At 41.2% G+C, this 18316-nt stretch overlaps 2 protein-coding genes across 2 annotated transcripts in view; one reads left to right on the top strand and one right to left on the bottom strand.

Annotated features, from left to right (window-relative positions):
• Positions 1–854, bottom strand: part of LOC110586156 (protein NPAT) — a 52937-nt gene extending 52083 nt beyond the window's left edge. The window contains exon 1 of the mRNA XM_021696327.2: positions 674–854. Within this exon, the coding sequence (XP_021552002.1) occupies positions 674–710 (37 nt within the window). The 5' untranslated portion in view covers positions 711–854. The remainder of the gene's footprint in view (positions 1–673) is intronic.
• A 2575-nt stretch (positions 855–3429) lies between these two features.
• ATM (ATM serine/threonine kinase) overlaps positions 3430–18316 on the top strand; it is a 133454-nt gene continuing 118567 nt past the window's right edge. Inside the window, exons 1-5 of the mRNA XM_021696364.1 lie at positions 3430–3472; positions 5543–5640; positions 5723–5835; positions 7490–7635; positions 10981–11145. Of these exons, the coding sequence (XP_021552039.1) occupies positions 5569–5640; positions 5723–5835; positions 7490–7635; positions 10981–11145 (496 nt within the window). The 5' untranslated portion in view covers positions 3430–3472; positions 5543–5568. The remainder of the gene's footprint in view (positions 3473–5542; positions 5641–5722; positions 5836–7489; positions 7636–10980; positions 11146–18316) is intronic.

Genomic DNA, 18316 nt, shown 5'->3' with positions numbered 1-18316 from the left:
AGTGCTCCCTGACGACAGACCCGTGACACTAACCGTCCTCAAATGGAGGAAAAACGAACCAGTAGGACTAGCACACGTTCACCTGGAAGGCATTTTCCTCTGTGAAATTTCTGGCCGGTCGACAGATGAGGAATGGCTGCAGTTATTTACAACATGCAGATGGCATTTCAGACCCCCTACGCTGGACTACTCACTGCGGGGAGGGAGGGCGAGGGATGGACAGGGAAGATCACCCCCGTTCGCCCCAAATTCGTCGTTGTCGGGGCGAGTTACGAGAAGGACGTCGCGAAGGTCTCTCTACGAGACCGGCCGGCTCGGGGACGTCCTCGTGTTCCCTAATCTGGTCCCAGCCCTGACAAGTCTCCTTCCGGGGGTCCCGACCAGGCGTGCAGGCCTGGCTCCCCCTCCGAACCCGGGCCTCAGGTGTTCCGCCCCGCGCTTCTCCTCGGCCCTCCCCCCGCCACGCAGCCTCCGGGGAGCGCAGCACCCGGGTGCACACAAAGAGGCTTACGCTGCCCGAGCGCCCGGCTCAAGGGGAACCGCCGCAGGTCTCGACCTGCAGGCGGGGAGGCAGAACCCCAACTTCCCCACCCCGGGGAGAACCTTTGCCCCAAAGGTCGTTCCGTCCTGCTCAGCCGGGTCCGCTACCCGTCCCTCCCGCGCCCGCGCTTACCCAGTACTAGTCGCGCTATGTCCGACGGTAACAACATGACCGAAGCCGCAGCAGAAACCGCCACAGGAGACGAGATTCAGGTAAAAGCCAACACAGCGACAGCTCCTGCGCCGCATCTCCTGGTTCCAGTGGCGGCACTGAACCCGCGGCAATTTGTCCCGCCTCTTTCGCCCCGCGTCCGCCAATCGCTTCCGCCGGAGAAAGAAAGGCGCCGAAATGAAACCCGCCTCCGTTCCCCTCGGAACTGTCGTCACTTCCGTCCTTCTATTCTGAGGGGTGGGGCTGAAGGTGGCGAGGAGGTGGGACGCAGGCGCAGCGGCCGGAGCCAGGGGGCGGGCAGCGAGCGCAAGGACGCACGCCATTGGCGGGTAACGCGCAGGAGCGTTTGCTCAGAGGAGCCGAATGTTTTGAGGCGAGCGAGCGCAAGGACGCAGAGCGTGCGGGGGTCGGCGCGCATGAGCAGATGGTACCCGCTTCCGGGTGACCCTCACTTCTTCTTCGGGAGATCCGGGCTGCGTGGTCACGCCGCGTTTGAACCGGAAGCGGGAATAGTGGGTGTCCACCTGGCTGGAGCCGCTGGGGCCGCGGGGGGGAAGTGAGTGGAGCCGGGATTTAGGCTGCAGCCGCTGCCGCTTTAGGAAATTCCACTTTGGCTGTGCGAGTGCACCATTTGGGGTGTGGAAAGCGGGCGGTGGCTTCTGCGTCGGGGACTGCAGGGGTGTCCGAGCCGCTCTGCGCCGGCCCCCCCGACGACCGGTCTCGCCCGCTGCTCTGGCCCGGACCTTCCCTGCTCGCTGCACCGTCTCTCTCCCGCCCTCTCTCCGAGCCCCTAGCGGACTTAGCCTCGAACCTTCTTCCAGATGCCCCGTTGCACGCTCCTGCGCGTCCCCTTTCCCTGCCATTTTAAGGCCCCGATTTAACTAGATGACTAACCATGTTTTCCCCCCTTTGTTGCTTAGTTTTAACCCACGAGCATCTCCTGAGGCTTAAACTAGAGTGGCGTGGTTAAGAGCACGGACTCAGGAATTTCGTTGCTGGACTTGGAATTTTGGCACACATGTGGGTGCCCGCGCTGCCCTGTCTCACTTGAGAGAATCCTTGCCCGTGGTGAGCCCTCAAGAGCATTCGCTGCTGTTTTTACCAGGTACCGAGAAGTAAAAGGACTCTTAGAGCTCAGGGTGATCGTTGAGGGAGAACCGTGATCGTAGAGGAGCTCATGAGGTTCTGCGAGGAGACCTCGAGTTGTTCAGTTGCCCCCAGAGGAGGATGGTGGGGGCCCTCCACACAGGAGGAGAAATGCGTGTAAAGACACAAAGCGTGGAAGGTTTCAGAAGCTCAAGAGTGAGGTCTGGCGTTGAACGAAATAAATGTGGGCATTTTCAGCATGTTGAGGTCTTAGGGATGGATGAGATCACACTGGGAGAACATCGGGTGGAAAGTAGGGAGACAGTCTTTTTTTTTTTAAGATTTTATTTATTTATTTGACAGACACAGCGAGAGAGAGAACAAGCAGGGGGAGTGGGAGAGGGAGAAGCGGCTTCCCGCGGAGCGGGGAGCCGGATGCGGGCCTCCATGTGGGGCTCCATGCAGGGCTCGATGCGGGGCTCGATGCGGGGCTCGATCCCAGTACTCTGGGATCGTAACCTGAGCCGAAGGCAGACACTTAACGACTGAGCCACCCAGGCGCCCTGACAGAGATAGTCTTGCAGGTGTGGGTGAAAGAGGAACCATCAAGAGAGACTTAGGAAATGAAGGGAAGAATGGTGATTTGTGACATTTATTGATCATTTGTTGTGTTCAGGCACTGTGGCAAATTCATACATGAATCTTTAACAATAACTTTGAAGGAAGTTCTAGTATTGTTTTTCATTTTATCGTTGACAGATCTGAGGTTTAGAGAGATTAGCTAATGTGTCCAAGGTTATACATCCTGTAAGGGGCAGGGGCAGGATTTGAAACAGTATAATCTAACAGAGCCCACACTATTACTCCAGAAAAGAATGGCATGCCAAGGGCAGAATTAGATGCAGGAAGATGCGATGGAAGCATCATTGTCAAATTATGCAAAGCAATCAATTTGATTGAAATCTAAAAAGGAAGGTTGGACTTGCCACTTAAGAGACTGTTGTTCAGGAAGTATGTATGGTTTCAGTTGCATGTTGGTAGGGTGCTTAGTTCTGGGTTAATATATTAATTGAATTCAACATTATCTGTTTACTCTTTTACTCTGACTACTCTGTAGTTCCTTCGGTTTTTTCAATTCCTTCAACACACCATGAACTTTTCCATCTTAGGACCTTTGGGTGGTACTAGTCTCCTTCCCTAAAATATTGGTCCTCTAGCTCTTTCTCTGATTGGCGCCAATTCACACCTTAGCTTTGTTGTAACCTCTGCTGAGGTGTGTTCCCTGGAAGTTTAGCAAAAGCGATCCTCTTCATTGTTATTGTGTATTTGCCTCCTTTGAGTCATATATCATACTTTGGAATTAGGCATTGATTTTTCAGTGTACTTATGTATTGTCACTCTCCCCCACCATTTATGACTCCAGAAGGGAAGGAGTTGTGTCTGTTTAATTCATTATGTCTACCTATCCCTGACATAGTACCTCAAACAAGTAGTGGCCCTGTAAATATTCTTGCATGTATCAGTGAAAGAACGTTTCCTGACTGTTTTGTTTTCTTCACAGTAATCAATCTTTGAGAAACGGAAGAGAGGAACACAGAAAGAGACAAATAGAAAAACCACAGCTTTAGAAGAAAAAAGGAAGTTTGGGGCTGCATCTTTCTGAAGTGTCACATGGTCAGTAAACCTGCATTTTTTTTTTAACGTTATAAATAACATCTTCAGTATACTTAGAAATAAACATGCCTATGTTTATGGTTCTTTGGATATGGATATTGTTAAGGTGTTTTCATTTTTTACAATCCCAGTTTTATTTTCCTTATTGACTCAATCAAGAGGGTTTTAAACCAAGATTGACTATGAAGGGGAAAGAGACCTAGATAAAACCATAAGGAATGGAAAATAAAAATAATAGCCCTTTTCCTCAAGAAGTTTACAATCAAATGAAAAAGACCTTTGGGTAAATAACCTATAATCTACAGCAAAGTAAAGGATGTTGTAATAGGGATAAAAGAGTCACAACAACCAATGAATAAAGATGGAGAAGCGAATTAGAGTTACCTACCAACAAAATAGGTAGGCTTGTTAGGTAGTGTGCGCTCACTGAGTGTTTAAAATGAGTGTTTAAATAATTTTGTAGGAGGGATTTCTTCCTTTATAGAAAGATTAGATGTGGTCTCTCAGTTCCAATTTTACGACTGAGTTAAACAACAGCAAAGATACATACTTGATCTTTAAAGAATGAGTGGAGTTTATATGAATGGATGGGAAAAGGACTCCCCTTTTTCCTCTTGAGATACGTCAAGGACAAAAAAAAGTACATTTTTTTGTTTGTAAACATTTATAGTCTAACAAAAAGGAAACTTCTTTGTAACAAGAGTCAGAAATAACGACACAAAATGCTTTTTTTATGTGAATTTTTTTTTAATGGTTATCAAAGGAAGGTTTGATATGTCCGAAAACATAGGAGGAGGAGGGCTACCGCAGTGGCATTAAGGCACAGTAAAACATAGTTTATTTTTGGTACTGTAGTATTTGATTCCCTTTTAAAACAGGAGCAGAGGGGCGCCTGGGTGGCTCAGTCGTTAAGCGTCTGCCTTCGGCTCAGGTCATGATCCCGGGGTCCTGGGATCGAGCCCCGCATCGGGCTCCTTGCTCGGCAGGAAGCCTGCTTCTCCCTCTCCCACTCCCCCTGCTTGTGTTCCCTCTCTCGCTATGTCTCTCGCTATGTCTCTCTCTGTCAAATAAATAAATAAAATCTTTAAAAAAACACAGGAGCATAATTGTCCTTGTATTTTTATGTTTTAAATGAGAACCATAAAGCCAGTTGAGACTTAAGCGCTAGGCAAGGCTTACTGGCTCTGATAACCTCCTACATAGCAATTCCAAAGCATAAGCAATTTCAGCTTTTGGCTCAGCAAATGACATATCTTGTCACTCCATGTAAGAGTTAAATAGTTAAGAGTTAAATAGTTAAGCTGGTCAGTGTTAAATCCTTAAATGCTTTTTTTTTTTTTTTTTAAGATTTTTAAATTTATTTATTTTAGAGAGAGTGCGCATGCACTCGGGATAGGGGGTGGGGAGGAGGAGGGAGAGAGAAGGAATCTGAAATATACTCTGCGCTGAGCATGGAGCTCGTCATTGCGGAGGCTTGATCTCACCACTGCGAGTTCATGACCTGAGCGGAAACCAAGAGTCAGACGTGCTTAGCTGACTGAGACCCAGGCACTCCTTTCTTTTCCATATTCTTTTTTTTTTTAAGATTTTATTTATTTATTTGAGAGAGAGAGAGAGGGAACCCAAGTAGGGGGAGTAGAAGAGGGAGAAGCAGGCTTCCCACAGAGCAGGGAGCCTGAGGCAGGGCTCTATCCCAGGTCCCTGGGATCATGACCCAAGCCGAAGGCAGATGCTTAATGACTGAGCCACCCAGGCGCCCCTCTTTTCCTTATTCTTGATCTGGCTGTCTTCTATTGATCTTTTACATTTTAATTTAATTATGTTTCTTAGAAAAGGTCTCAGAACAATAAAGTATATGTTTTCTATTTTTATCCTGCTATTGCACAGTACCCATTTGCATGTTGGGGCTTTGTTTTGATATACTCTAAGAAAATCTCACTTGAATGTGGAAACGTTAAGAAAAATCATTGTATGTTTGATCATAATGTGCCTCTAATTGTACAGTTTGATCTGACTATATATTAATACGACAATTTGAAATAATTTTGCATTTGTGTGTGTTTTTTACAGTGATGTGCTTTCTGAAATTCTGAACCATGAGTTTAGCACTTAATGATCTGCTTATTTGCTGCCGTCAGCTAGAACATGATAGAGCTACAGAACGAAGGGTAGTAAATTACTAAAATTTAATCTTTTCTTGAAATGAGTGTGTGATTGGCAACCCATTACTGTGTTCTTTTTCATTTTCAGAAAGAAGTTGAGAAATTTAAGCGCCTGATTCGGGATCCTGAAACTGTTCAACATTTAGATCGACATTCAGATTCCAAACAAAGCAAATACTTGAATTGGGATGCTGTTTTTAGGTATTCCATTCTCGTTTTTTTTTTTTAGATTTTATTTATTTATTTGAGAGACATAGAGAGCACACGTAGGCAGAGGGAGAGGGAGAAGCAGGCTCTCTGCCGAGCAGGGAACCTGATGCGGGGCTCGATCCCAGGACCCTGGGATCATGACTTGAGCCGAAGGCAGGCAGACGCTCAACCGACTGAGGCACCCAGGTGCCCCCCATTCTCGTTTTTTTTTTTACTGTCTTTATTTTTCTCTTTGTTTTTATTTGTTGTGATATTTTTGTGTATGTTGGTCTTATTTATCTTTGCTTCCTGTATACTGTTGTGCCTTGCATATAAAGTTGGTGCTTAATATTTATCTGAAACATGATTTTTAAAGGATGTTCATATAGAAAAAGTTAAAGTTTTTAAGCCATTTTTCAATAAAAGTTCTCAGATCTCACTCAAGATTAGAGATAATTCCTTTCATATTTGTTCATTCAGGAGTTTATTTAAAAAAAGACTTTCAAATTTGAGAATAAAATTAAGTTATAAATGCTTTATTATTACTTTTATATCTTTAAATATTGCTGTGAGTAACCGCTACGTACTAAATTATAATTAAGAAAACAATTACAGAATAATTTCTATAGGAATGCAGTTAAAAAAATCAGGCGTTGGAAAGACAATTGATTGCTGGACTGGAATGCCAAACAGAATTGATGCTTTTTTACATTAAGATATAATTTTCAACCCTGAAGTCCATTTGTAACTAGAAATGGGTTGTAAAACTTAGGAAAAATGAATAAAATATTTTAAACTAATGTAGAATACTGGGAAGTTTGAAATACCATTTTCAGTCAAGGGGGAAGTATATTCATTTATTCTTAAGTGTTTAGAACTTTTATTTTTACCACTTACTTAATCCTGGATGGACTTACAGATTTCAGTGCAGATAACATAAAAAATGCATGCTGCTTTTTCTCTGGTTACTTAATTTCAAATACCACAAAAATAGTTGCTATCTAAAGGTGAGTATTATTTTGCATAAGCTGATCAGGTAGGTCCAGTAGGCACCTGGCACTCCCAGCTAATCATGAATATCTTCTAGGCAGGCTTCATTCAAAGGCTAGAAACAGGGCGCCTGGGTGGCTCAGTTGGTTAAGCGACTGCCTTCGGCTCAGGTCATGATCCTGGAGTCCCGGGATCGAGTCCCGCATCGGGCTCCCTGCTCGGCAGGGAGTCTGCTTTTCCCTCTGACCCTCCTCCCTCTCATGCTCTCTGTCTCTCATTCTCTCTGTCTCAAATAAATAAATAAAATCTTTAAAAAAAAAAAAAAAAAAGGCTAGAAACATTGCCAACTACCTGGGAAAGGGTTGGGTTGTGTACAAAATAACAAGAGAGAACTGAGAGCCCTAATAGCATTGTAAGCTTTTAATAATAAAATGAGAAAACAAGCAGTAAAGCAACCAAAAATAATGGAGGTTACAGTCTAGAACTTTGCAGAACAGACTTTAAATTGGTATTGTGGGGCTGAAGCCTTGAAGGAGGAAATTATTTTATTTAGCTGGTACATTGCAGCATTGTGGCTTGAGAGATTCTCTTTGTGGTGGCATAAAGGACTTTTCAAACTGTTGTAATAATTTAAGCATTTAAAAAGTTCCTGAAATTCTACTTTGTTTTCTTGAAGATTTTTGCAGAAATATGTTCAGAAAGAAACAGAATGTCTGCGAACAGCGAAACCAAGTGTATCAGCCTCAACACAAGCCACTAGGCAGAAAAAGATGCAAGAAATCAGTAGTTTGGTCAAGTACTTCATCAAATGTGCAAATAAAAGTAAGTGCTATTATTTATTATAAATAGCTGGTTTAAAAGGTTATTGTTGCACGAGTTTGGTTGGAATATGGTGAGGTAAAAGTTGGGTGCTAACTCTAATTTCTAGTGCATATAATGGTTTTTAATATATGATCGGTTCAAATATTTGGAGGAATTTATGCAAGCATGGAATGATAGTCTCCAGGTTGGAAGGATTAAAAAATTAGTGTTCCAACTACGCATTCTTCTTGGATCCCCTCTATTTGTTCCTAGCACTTAGGTGTAGCCTTAATGATCAAACATACCTTTTAGGCTTTTTTTCCTATCTTTGAATAGCTTTAATAGTGGTGAAACCTGTCTCCTTTGTTACTGCTTCTGTCTTCTGATATAATACAGAAAAATCCTAATAAGTTTTTTCAGAATGATACCCTTTGAGATATTTGAAGTTAGCTGTGACATTTCCTCTGAGTTGTTTTCTCTAAACAGACGTACTTCCTTCAGCTCATATGACCTAGTTTTTGTGTCACTCTCTTCTGAATTTTCTTCAGTTTAGTGTAGGACTTAATTATAGCTATATTCTGATTGGTGCAGAGTGGAGCAGGACTTGTATATCTTTTATGCTATACTTTTACTGATTCATTTTGAGATCACATTAGCTTTCTTGGCAGTCAAAACCCACCCTCTTAAGTAACACTATGCCCGCTATTGATTAAAAAAAAATACCCAGTGGTTTTTTGCTCTTGATGAGCCACATATTTTGTGTTTTGAACTGGGGCAGTGGATATTTTAAAGAGTTGATATTTTTGACCCAAAGTTCAGGATTCCAGTAGGCTTATGTAAAGAAATGGGCTTCATACAACGCTGAAAGCAGGAAGTAGAAGTGTTTGTTTAGGGACTCTTGGGCTCAGACTTTGTTTATTCTTCACACATAAAGATGTGGCTTTGTGATACCAGGTTTAGTTTAAGAATCAGAAAAGCCATTGAATCACTCTGTTGGACACCTGAAAGTAACATAACACCACATGGTAACTATACTGGAATTGAAATAAGAAACTTAATGAAATAAAAAGAATCAGAAAAGCCCAGTGTTGGTAAACATTATTAAGTAGAAGGATATAGATGGTTAGTGAATGATATTTCGGAATGGTGGTATGAGACTTGAGTCTCAAAAGCAATGGTTTAGCAGAAATTTAGTTTTCCAGCTCTGAGGTGCCAGTTTGTATGGACAGTGGCAAGCCCGTGTCAGGGACTCCGGCATAGACAGAGGAAAGCTACGTTGAAATACTCTGCACCTGCTTTTGCCCAGTATGATAGCCCTGCATTTATTAAAATTTGTTCTTTTGACTGCTAACATTGGGTTCTTAACAGATTTTAATATGTACTTGCAGAGTTATTGAGAGAAAGATACCTAAGCCCATTTGTTGCCCACCAGAAAAGTTTGCAGTGTGTGATTTTGCTTTACGGTGAAAAAACCTTCAGTTGCAAAATTAACAGTGGGGATCACATTGGGAAATGTGAAAGTATCACTGTCGGTTTACAGGAATGACTAGATGAAATTATCACTTTAAGATTATTTAAATGGTTGAAAAGTTGTGTTTTTATTTGAGGCTTCTTTCAAGTTTGACTTTGTAACTTAAACATCTTTAATCTCAGAACAAAACCAGAGCATTACTATCATATCCTCTCACTTTATGTTTTTCAAAGAGTTGGGGAGTTGATGGGAATTTAAACACATGTCCAAACTTAGCGTTGGTATTCAAGGTATGATGAAAGAAACAGAGATTCCAAAAAGACAGCTGGGAAGGAAGCAATAAGCAAATATCATTTGTTCTTTTATGTAGGTGTTTGCTCTGCACGAAGCACAGATGGAGCCTAGAGAAGAGAAAACCCAGCTTTGTAAAATGTTAAATTTTATGAGGTTCCTTAAATTCTCTTTAGCCAAGGTAGTTGTCCTTTGGAGGTGGATTTTCATAGAAAAGAATGTCAGCATAATTCTTGAAACCTTTCTCAAATTTGGCGGAGGAAGGAAATTTGTTGAGATTAAGACCATAGGGAAATATGATTTTATCGTGACATTAATTTATGCAGTTGATAAATATTTACTAAGCAAATACTATTTAGTACAGTTACCGGGCTGTGTTACCTTACAGAGATTAATTAATTCCTTAGGGATGTTATAATATAGCAGATGTTACAGTTAAGAGAATGTTGTAAGGACTGTAAGAGAGGGGCACAGGGTGTTACAGCAGAGGAACGTGATTGGACATTTCATCATTGGTCAGGTGCCTGAAAGTGTGATATAAGCCACAAGTAAAAATGATACACAGTTATGTCAGTGTTTACTTATTTACCATAGTTTGATAAGAAAATGTTAAACTCCTCATAAGAAACCACTAAATATATAGAAAATAATCAGATACATATATGACTTGCAATCTGTTCATAGCTTATAACAAAAAACATTATATGCCGTGCTTATAACAAAAAACATTATATGCCGTTTTAAGATTGTTAATATTGTGTGATTGTTAATAGTGTGATTTGCTGAAAATAAGAGACAGTTTTTAAATGTCCTTTTGTTGCCTTCAAGAATATATCCATTAATACTGAATTTTTAGGACCTCTAATAAATAAAACTGGAAATATTACAGCCTTACATATTTATGCCACAAATGCTTTTGTATGATATGAAAGTAATTTGGTTTTCAAAGCCAAATACCCTCCTTACAATCTTTTTTTTTTTTTTTTGAAAGAAAGAGTGCACGATTTGCGGGGGGGGGACAGAGGGAGAGGGACAAGCAGGCTCCCTGCTGAACAGGACCCTGGGATCATGACCTGAGCCGAAGGCAGATGCTTAACTGACTGAGCCACCCAGGTGCCCCATCCTCCTTACAATCTTAGGTTATTCTAATGAATTCATTCTTTGTAAAGTACCAAGAAACTTTGGATCATTTTAGGTCTAGTGCCAGAAATTGTGAATTATAAAGGGTAGGGTGGATGATTGTTTTTGCTATATATTCCCATAAGGATCGGCCAACTTCTTTTGTAAAGGGACCAGTCAATGTTTTTGACTTTTCAGGCTATATAGTTTCTGTCTCAGTTATTCAGCTCTGCTCTTGTAACATGGAAGTAGCCTTAGACAGTATGTAAATGAACGGACATGACTGTGGCCCAGGAAAACTTTAGTTCCAGAAACAGGCAGCTGGCTGCATTTTGCCCATGGGCCATGGTTTGCTAATCCCTGCTCCATGAGAAAGTGATTAGTTAATAGTAGTGTCCCATATGGGATTATTTATATAGCTGCAATTCCAAGTGTTCTTATGTTTCTTAAGATTTATATGTTTTTATTTGTTTATTTTTAAATAGGAGCACCCAGACTAAAATGTCAAGAACTCTTGAATTATATCATGGATACAGTGAAAGATTCATTTAATGGTGCCGTTTATGGAGCGGATTGTAGCAACATTCTGCTCAAGGACGTTCTCTCAGTGAGGAAATATTGGTGTGAAATATCTCAGCAACAGTGGCTAGGTATGTTTTGAAGTTTGTCATTTGTGAATTTTTTCTGTGAAATGAAATGTCACTAAAAGATTGGTCAGAATCTGTATCCCCCAAGTGACCTTGCAGTTTAACAGTATCTTAGTAAAATTGAATACTTCAGGATCCAACCCTTAGTTTTCTTTATTATGGACTTCCTAAGTGATTGTCTCGATCAGAACTGGAACGACACAATTGAAAGAAGCCATCCCTGTTCTCGAGTCTTTCACAGGCCAGTGGCGGAAGAAACGAGTAAACCAAAAATTACAATGCACTATAATATAGATATGTTTGGGCTCAGTGAGTTCTCAGATCAATGACATTAAACAACCATGATTAAAGATAAAGAAGAAAACCAAGAAGGAGAGGAGGTGTCATAAAACTGAAAGCAGCAGAGTTTCAGGTTGGAAGGCGTATGGCATTTTAAGTGTGGTAGAAATGATAAAACACAGACGTATCCATTGGATTAGGCATTTAGCAGGTCACTTGTAAGGTATAATAGGGGTCAAAAATAGTAGACTAGGATGTATAGGACCCAGGGACTATAACGTAAGTAGAGTGGGTGTCAGGGAGGAATCTACTGTTTTTGACTTCTAGGTGAAAGGTACTGAGGAACCACAAAGGAAGGAACTTATGGTCAGAGACTGAAACATTTGAGTTTATTGATTTCAGAGGTGGACCATTTCTGTCTCTGAGTGGGTTCAATGAGTGAAAATGGGATTTGGCTTTAATGAAGTGACTCTAAGCCATATTGTCAAAGTCTTCTAATACAGCCACCTCTGAAAATCTAGAAGCTCAGTGTTTTTCATGGAAAGTATTTAAAATAAGTTGTGCTAATGAAATGAAAAGACACTTGTCTATATTGTTTATTGTCAGTTTCTCATTTCAAAACAAGGTATGTGTGGGCGGTAAAACCGAGACCTAACCAGGGCCCTGCAGTATATTCTGTTCCCACATGAGTGAAAAGCCTTCTTAGCTGTTGTATGAATTTCTTAGGTGTCATCCCGCCCTTTGTTGTTCTTAGCGCTAGGGAGGCTGTGTCCCAAACTTGACCCTTACAACAAGTTTAGCCGAGAATAGGCTAGTGATATCCAGGACACTGTGACACGTCTCTCACCACCATGGTCCATCCTAAATATGCAGGAGGTTTGCGTATTTTTGATTAGTGCTTCTAACCACAGGACTCACCGGAACAAAGGCGGTCCTTGCTGTAGTTGCCATCCTGTGTCTCACATGTTCTCTGAAATCCTCTTTCTATTTTTGGGCATATTACTGCCACTTGTCATAACCGGCCCTTTGGTTGAATTATCTTGCTAGTTAGCTCCCTTCTCTGAAACTTGATTCTCTAGTGAGGACTGTACTGAAGAAGTGAAGTTTTTGTTCAAAATACATCTTTGGTAGAGGTGTTGATGGAACCCACAGTTAGAGGTAAGATTGTGTAAAGGGAGAGTTTTGAGTGGGATGAGAAGATGCCCTGAGGCCAAGCCAAATATAAAGTTTAGAATTAGCTTACTGATTTCTGCAAAAAGCTCTGCTCAAATTTTGGTAGGGATTGCACTGAATCTATTGAACACTGAAGGAAGTGTTCTAAAGAAAAGATTCATAGCAGCTATATTCTCAGTTTTGAAGGGGGAAAAACACTATTGATATAAAAATCTAATAGAAACAGAAGAAAAGGAAAATCTTTTTTTATTTTTATTTTTATTTATTTTTATTTTTTTTGAAGATTTTATTTATTTATTTGAGAGAGAGAATGAGAGAGAGCAGGAGAGGGGGGAGGGTCAGAGGGAGAAGCAGACTCCCTGCCGAGCAGGGAGCCCGATGCGGGACTCGATCCAGGGACTCCAGGATCATGACCTGAGCCGAAGGCAGTCGCTTAACCAACTGAGCCACCCAGGCGCCCAAGAAAAGGAAAATCTATGCATAGATGAAAACAACAGTAAGCAGTAAAGGAGACTAAGACAGAGTTACATCAAATTGGGCACTTACAACATCCGACCTCATTAGCTGGGGAAGCCCCGGCTGGAGTCTCGATTGGGAGGGCCTGGGCAGAGCGTCCTCCCCACAGGCGAGACTTACAACTGACCATCCCCATAATGGCTGTATTTGTAGGGCAGAGGACAGGATTTGGAGTTAAACATTTGTTTGCGTACGTGCAGTTTGGAGCTAGTCACATTCCTGTATTATCATGTCTTTACATATTCAAGGAGCCTGGGCTAGGTGTGTTTGCCTCCCCTCCCAGATTCCATTGCTGGTGGGGGGCAGCCCAGCCTGGAGCTGGAGGGGATGTAAGGCAAAATTTATAGCTCTTGGTGTCCAGACCAGAAAGGCCACTTCTGACCTGGAAGCCAGCTCCCAAGGTCACTTATGCAGCACAAGTCTCACAAACAACATTCCTTAGCCTGCCTGTGCACGTGCAGGTCGGGGTGGTCGGTCACGCAGGCCAAACCACAGAAACCTCCATCCATACCAGATAGGAAGGACAGACTTCATAACCACATGGAGTCTTCTAATCTGTGAACATGATGTATCTCTTTATTTGTTTAGGTCTTTTTTGACTTAAAGAAATCAGTGTTTTATGATTCTTAGCATACAGAATTTATATATTAGATTTATATTGCAGTAGTTTGTAAATTGTGTAGTTTTTAAAAATTTCGGTTTCCATATTCATTGCTGTCATACAGGTGGTTTCTGTGTTATTGATGTTGTGTTCTGAGACCTTGCTAAAATCACTTATTAAATCTAGGAGCTCTTTTGTAGCTTCCGTGGGATTTTTCTCTTTAGACAGCCATATATTATCTGCATTTTTCCCCTTCATTTCTGAGCCATGTGACTTCCACTTAATTTTTTCTGCTGTATTATATTGGCGGGGACCTTCAGTATGATTTGTTTAAATGGTAAAATGTACATGACATAAAATTTACTATTTTAACCATTTTTAAGTATATAGTTCAGTGGCATTAAGTATATCCACATTGTTGTGCAACCATCACCTTCCGTTTCCAACACTTGTTCATCTTCCCGAACTGAAACGCTGTCCTCCTTAAACAACAACTCTCCCCCCGCCTCGCCCACCCAGCCCTTGACGGTCCTCCTGCTTTCTATATGTGCGAGCTTGACTACTCTGGCTGCCTCCTGTAAGTGAGGTCCTAACAGTGTTTGTCCTTTTGTGAATGCCTCATTTCACTCCTGTCTTCAGTGTTCATCCATGTTGTAGTGCATCTCAGAGTTTACTTCCTTTTTAAGACTGACTTGTACGTGTATACTGCATTTTGTTTATCCATTCATCTGTCATTGGACACTTGAGTGGTTTCTACCTTTTGGCTCTTATGAATAATACTTTATGAACGTGAGTGTACACATAGCTCTTTGAGTCCTTTCTTCAATCCTTTTGGGTATTTATCTAGAGGTGGAATTGCTGCATCATAGACTAATTCTGTGTTTAATTTATTGGGGAACCCCCACACTGTTTCCCACAAGGTCTGCATCCCCTACCCGTTTTATGGACGCACCAGGAATCTGAACAGGTGTTCAGTTTCTCCACGTCCTTACCAACACGTACTCTTTTTCTTGTGTTGATGTCAGCCATCCTAATGTGAATGTGTGTGAAGTGGTATCTCATTGGGGTTTTGATCTGCATTTCCTTAATGACTAGTGATGTTGAATATTTTGCATGCTAACTGGCCATTTGTATATCATCTTTGGGAAAGAAACACATTTTTTGCCCAGTTTTTAATTGGGCAAATTTAATTGGGTTGTTTTGTTGTTGAAATGTAGGGGTTTTTTATATATTCTGTATATTAACTCCTTATCAGATATATGGTTTGCAAATACTTTCTTGCATTTCATGGGTTGCCTTTAATTCTGATGATAGTGTCCTTTGATATACGAAAGTTTTAAATTTGATGAGTACAAGTAATCTGTATAATTTTTTTGTTACCTTGGTCTTTGGTGTCATTTCCAAGAGATCATTAACAAATCCAACATCATAAAACTTTTCCTCTGTGTTTCCTTCTTGGAGTTTTGTAGTTTTTCCTCCAGTATAATTTTGAATAGGAGTGGTGAGAGCACACCTTGTTCTATTCTTGGTTTTAGGGAGAAGCATTCACTGTTTAACCATTAAACATGATAGTAGCTGTCAGTATGGGTTGATGACTTTCTCTTCAGTTTCTCGTTCCTCATGGTTTTTATCATGAATGGATGTTGAATTTTGTTAAATTTCTTTCTTCATCTGTTGAGATAATCCTATGGGTTTTTCTTTAGTCTCTTGATAGGTTAAATTACACTGATGAATTTTTCATAGGTTAAGTCAACCTTGTGTTCCCAGGATGTACTCCACTAGGGCATGATGTATTAACCTTTTTATGTATTACTAGATTGAATTTGGAGGGCGTTGTTGAAGGTTTTTAACTATGAATTCAGTTTCTTTAATAGATACAGGAATATTTAGTTTATTTCTTTTTCAGTTAGCTTTGGTAATTTGGTTAAGAATTTGTACATTTTACCTAAGTTGTTGAATATAGGAACTTAAAGTTGTTCTCAGATGTTATTGCCTTTTTATCCTTTTAATGTGTGTAGGCTCTGTAGTGGTATTGTCTCTTTCATTATTGATTTCCTCATCTTATTATTCGTTCTTTTCCTATATTTATTTTGAGTTTAATTTGTTCTCTAGTTCCTTAAGAGAGAAGCTTAGGTCATTGATTTGAGAGCTTCTTCCCTCATATGTGCATTTAATATAATAAATTTTTCTCTAAACACTGCTTTGTTGTATTTCACACATTTTGACAATGTTATATTTTCATTTTTCTTCAGTTTAAAATATGTTCTAGTTTTTTTTTGAGACTTCTTTAACCTCTGGATTATTCGGAAGTATGTTGTTTAATTTCCAATTTTGGGGGGGTATTTTCGTGGTTTTTTGTTTTGTTTTCCCTTTTATAGTTTTCAGTCTAATTACATTATGGTCAGAGAACATACTTTTTATCATCTAAGTTATTTACAGTTGTTATGATTTCTTTTATGACCCAGGATAAGGTCTGACTTGGTGAGTACTCCATATCCATTTGAAAAGAATGTGTATCTGCTGTTGCATGGCAATTAGAGTCTGTTGGTTGATGATCAGTTCTGTAAGAGACTGGTGAGAAAGCGTGAGTGACAAGTGAGGAAAAGGATTAGCAAGTACAGCACTTTCAGAAGCTTTGATTTTAAGGGGAAGGGAAAGAGGGATCCTGTTAAAGATGGGAGGGACTGAAGTATATATAAGCGTAGTGGGAAGGAGTCCATGGAGAAAGAGTGGTTGAATACACAGGAAAATGGACTCTGTGTTTTCTTTTTTAGAATTTATTTATTTATCTTTATCTTTTTGGAGAGAGCATGTACGCACGGGAGCGGGGTTGGGGGGTAGGGAGCAAAGGGGGAGAGAGAGAGAGAGAATCCCGGGCAGGCTCCATGCCCAGCGTAGAACCCGACACAGGGCTCGATCACACCACCCTGAGATCATGACCTGAGCGGAAATCAGGAGTCGGATGCTTAACCAGCTGAGCCACCCAGGCGCCCTTCTGTGTTTTCTGAGAATAAGGGGTTCCAAAGTAAGAGCCCTAGGATTTTCCCAAGGAGGAAGGTAGTTTTTCTAGTAAGGTCGGAAGGAAGAAGTACTAAAACCTTTAGTGGCTTTCCTCTCCAACTCCTTTTCTAGGCCTTGGAGGCACTGGGTAATTTTGCTTCTGCCTACCTATCTGACCGTAACTAAGAGCCACCCCCATCTTGGGGACTTCTGTGTTCTGGCTACAGTGCCTTTCTTCACATTCTCTAACCCAGTGGTTCCAGACATTTTCTTAAAAACAGACTTTATTTTAGAGCGATTTCAGGTTCATAGAATTGAGCAGGAAGTAGGGTTCCCATGTGCCCCGCCCCCCCCGTCGCACATGCATGGTTTCCTCTGCTGTCAACACTCTGCACCAAAGTGACACATTTGTTTCAGCCAGTGAACCTATGCTGACACCTCATCGCACCCAAAGTTCAGAGTTTGCATTAGGATCGCTCTTGGTGCTGTAGATTCTATAGATTTTGACAAATGTACAGTAACATGTATTTACCATTAAAGCATCATACAGAATAATTTCACTGCCCTAGAAGTCCTTCTGTTCTGTTCATCCTTCCCCTCCTACTGATCCCTAGCAACCAGTGATCTTCTTACAGTCTCTCTGATTTTGCCTTTTGCAGAATGTCATATAGTTGGCATCATACAATATGTAGTCTTTCCACATGGGCTTCTTTTACTTAGCAAAATGTGTTTAAGTTTTCTCCATGCTTTTTTGTGGCTTGATAGCTGACTTCTCTTTAGCACCAAATAATATTTCATTGTCTGCATGTACCACAGTTTAATTATCCCTTCATTTACTGAAGGACATCTTGATTGCCTCCAAATTTTGGCACTTATGAATGAAGCTGCTGTAAACATCTGTGTACAGATTAAGTTTTCAATTCATTTGGGTAAATACCAAGAAGTGTGATTGCTGGATCGTATGGTAAAAGTATGTTTAGTTTTTTAAGAAGCTGCCAAAGCTGTCTTCCAAAGTGGCTGTTGTTGATTTCTATATTAAATATCAGTAAAGCTTGATTTATTTATTTTTTTTAATTTTTAAAAGATTTATTTATTTATTTGACAGAGAGAGAGCAAGAGAGGGAACACAAGCAGGGGGAGTGGGAGAGGGAGAAGCAGGCTCCCCGCCAAGCAGGGAGCCCGATGTGGGGCTCGATCCCAGGACCCTGGGATCATGACCTGAGCCGAACGCAAACGCTTAACCGACTGAGCCACCCAGGTGCCCCAAGCTTGATTTTTTCAAACAGTTTATTTAAGAGAGAGAGAAAGAGCATGTGCACGCACTCGTGTTCACAGGCAGGGGGCTGGAGGGAAGGGCAGAGGGGGAGGGAGAAGCAGATTCCATGTTGAGCAGGGAGCCCAATGCAGGGCTTGATCCCAAGACCTCGAGATCATGACCTGAGATGAACAAAGACAGACACTCAACTGACAGAGCCACCCAGGTGCCCCTAAAAGTTGATTTTTATTTGTAATTAATTTTAATTTAAAAAGTAAGAGTTCTAGTATTTCCTTCTGACAATGCTATGGATCATCTCACGCCCTCAATTTCGAGAATGCAAGCCCTTT

This window comes from Neomonachus schauinslandi, chromosome 11, assembly GCF_002201575.2.
Source record: "Neomonachus schauinslandi chromosome 11, ASM220157v2, whole genome shotgun sequence".
Classification (NCBI taxonomy): domain Eukaryota; kingdom Metazoa; phylum Chordata; class Mammalia; order Carnivora; family Phocidae; genus Neomonachus; species Neomonachus schauinslandi.
Note: the sequence above shows the minus strand (reverse complement) of the source record. Positions and strands in the feature narration are given on the sequence as shown.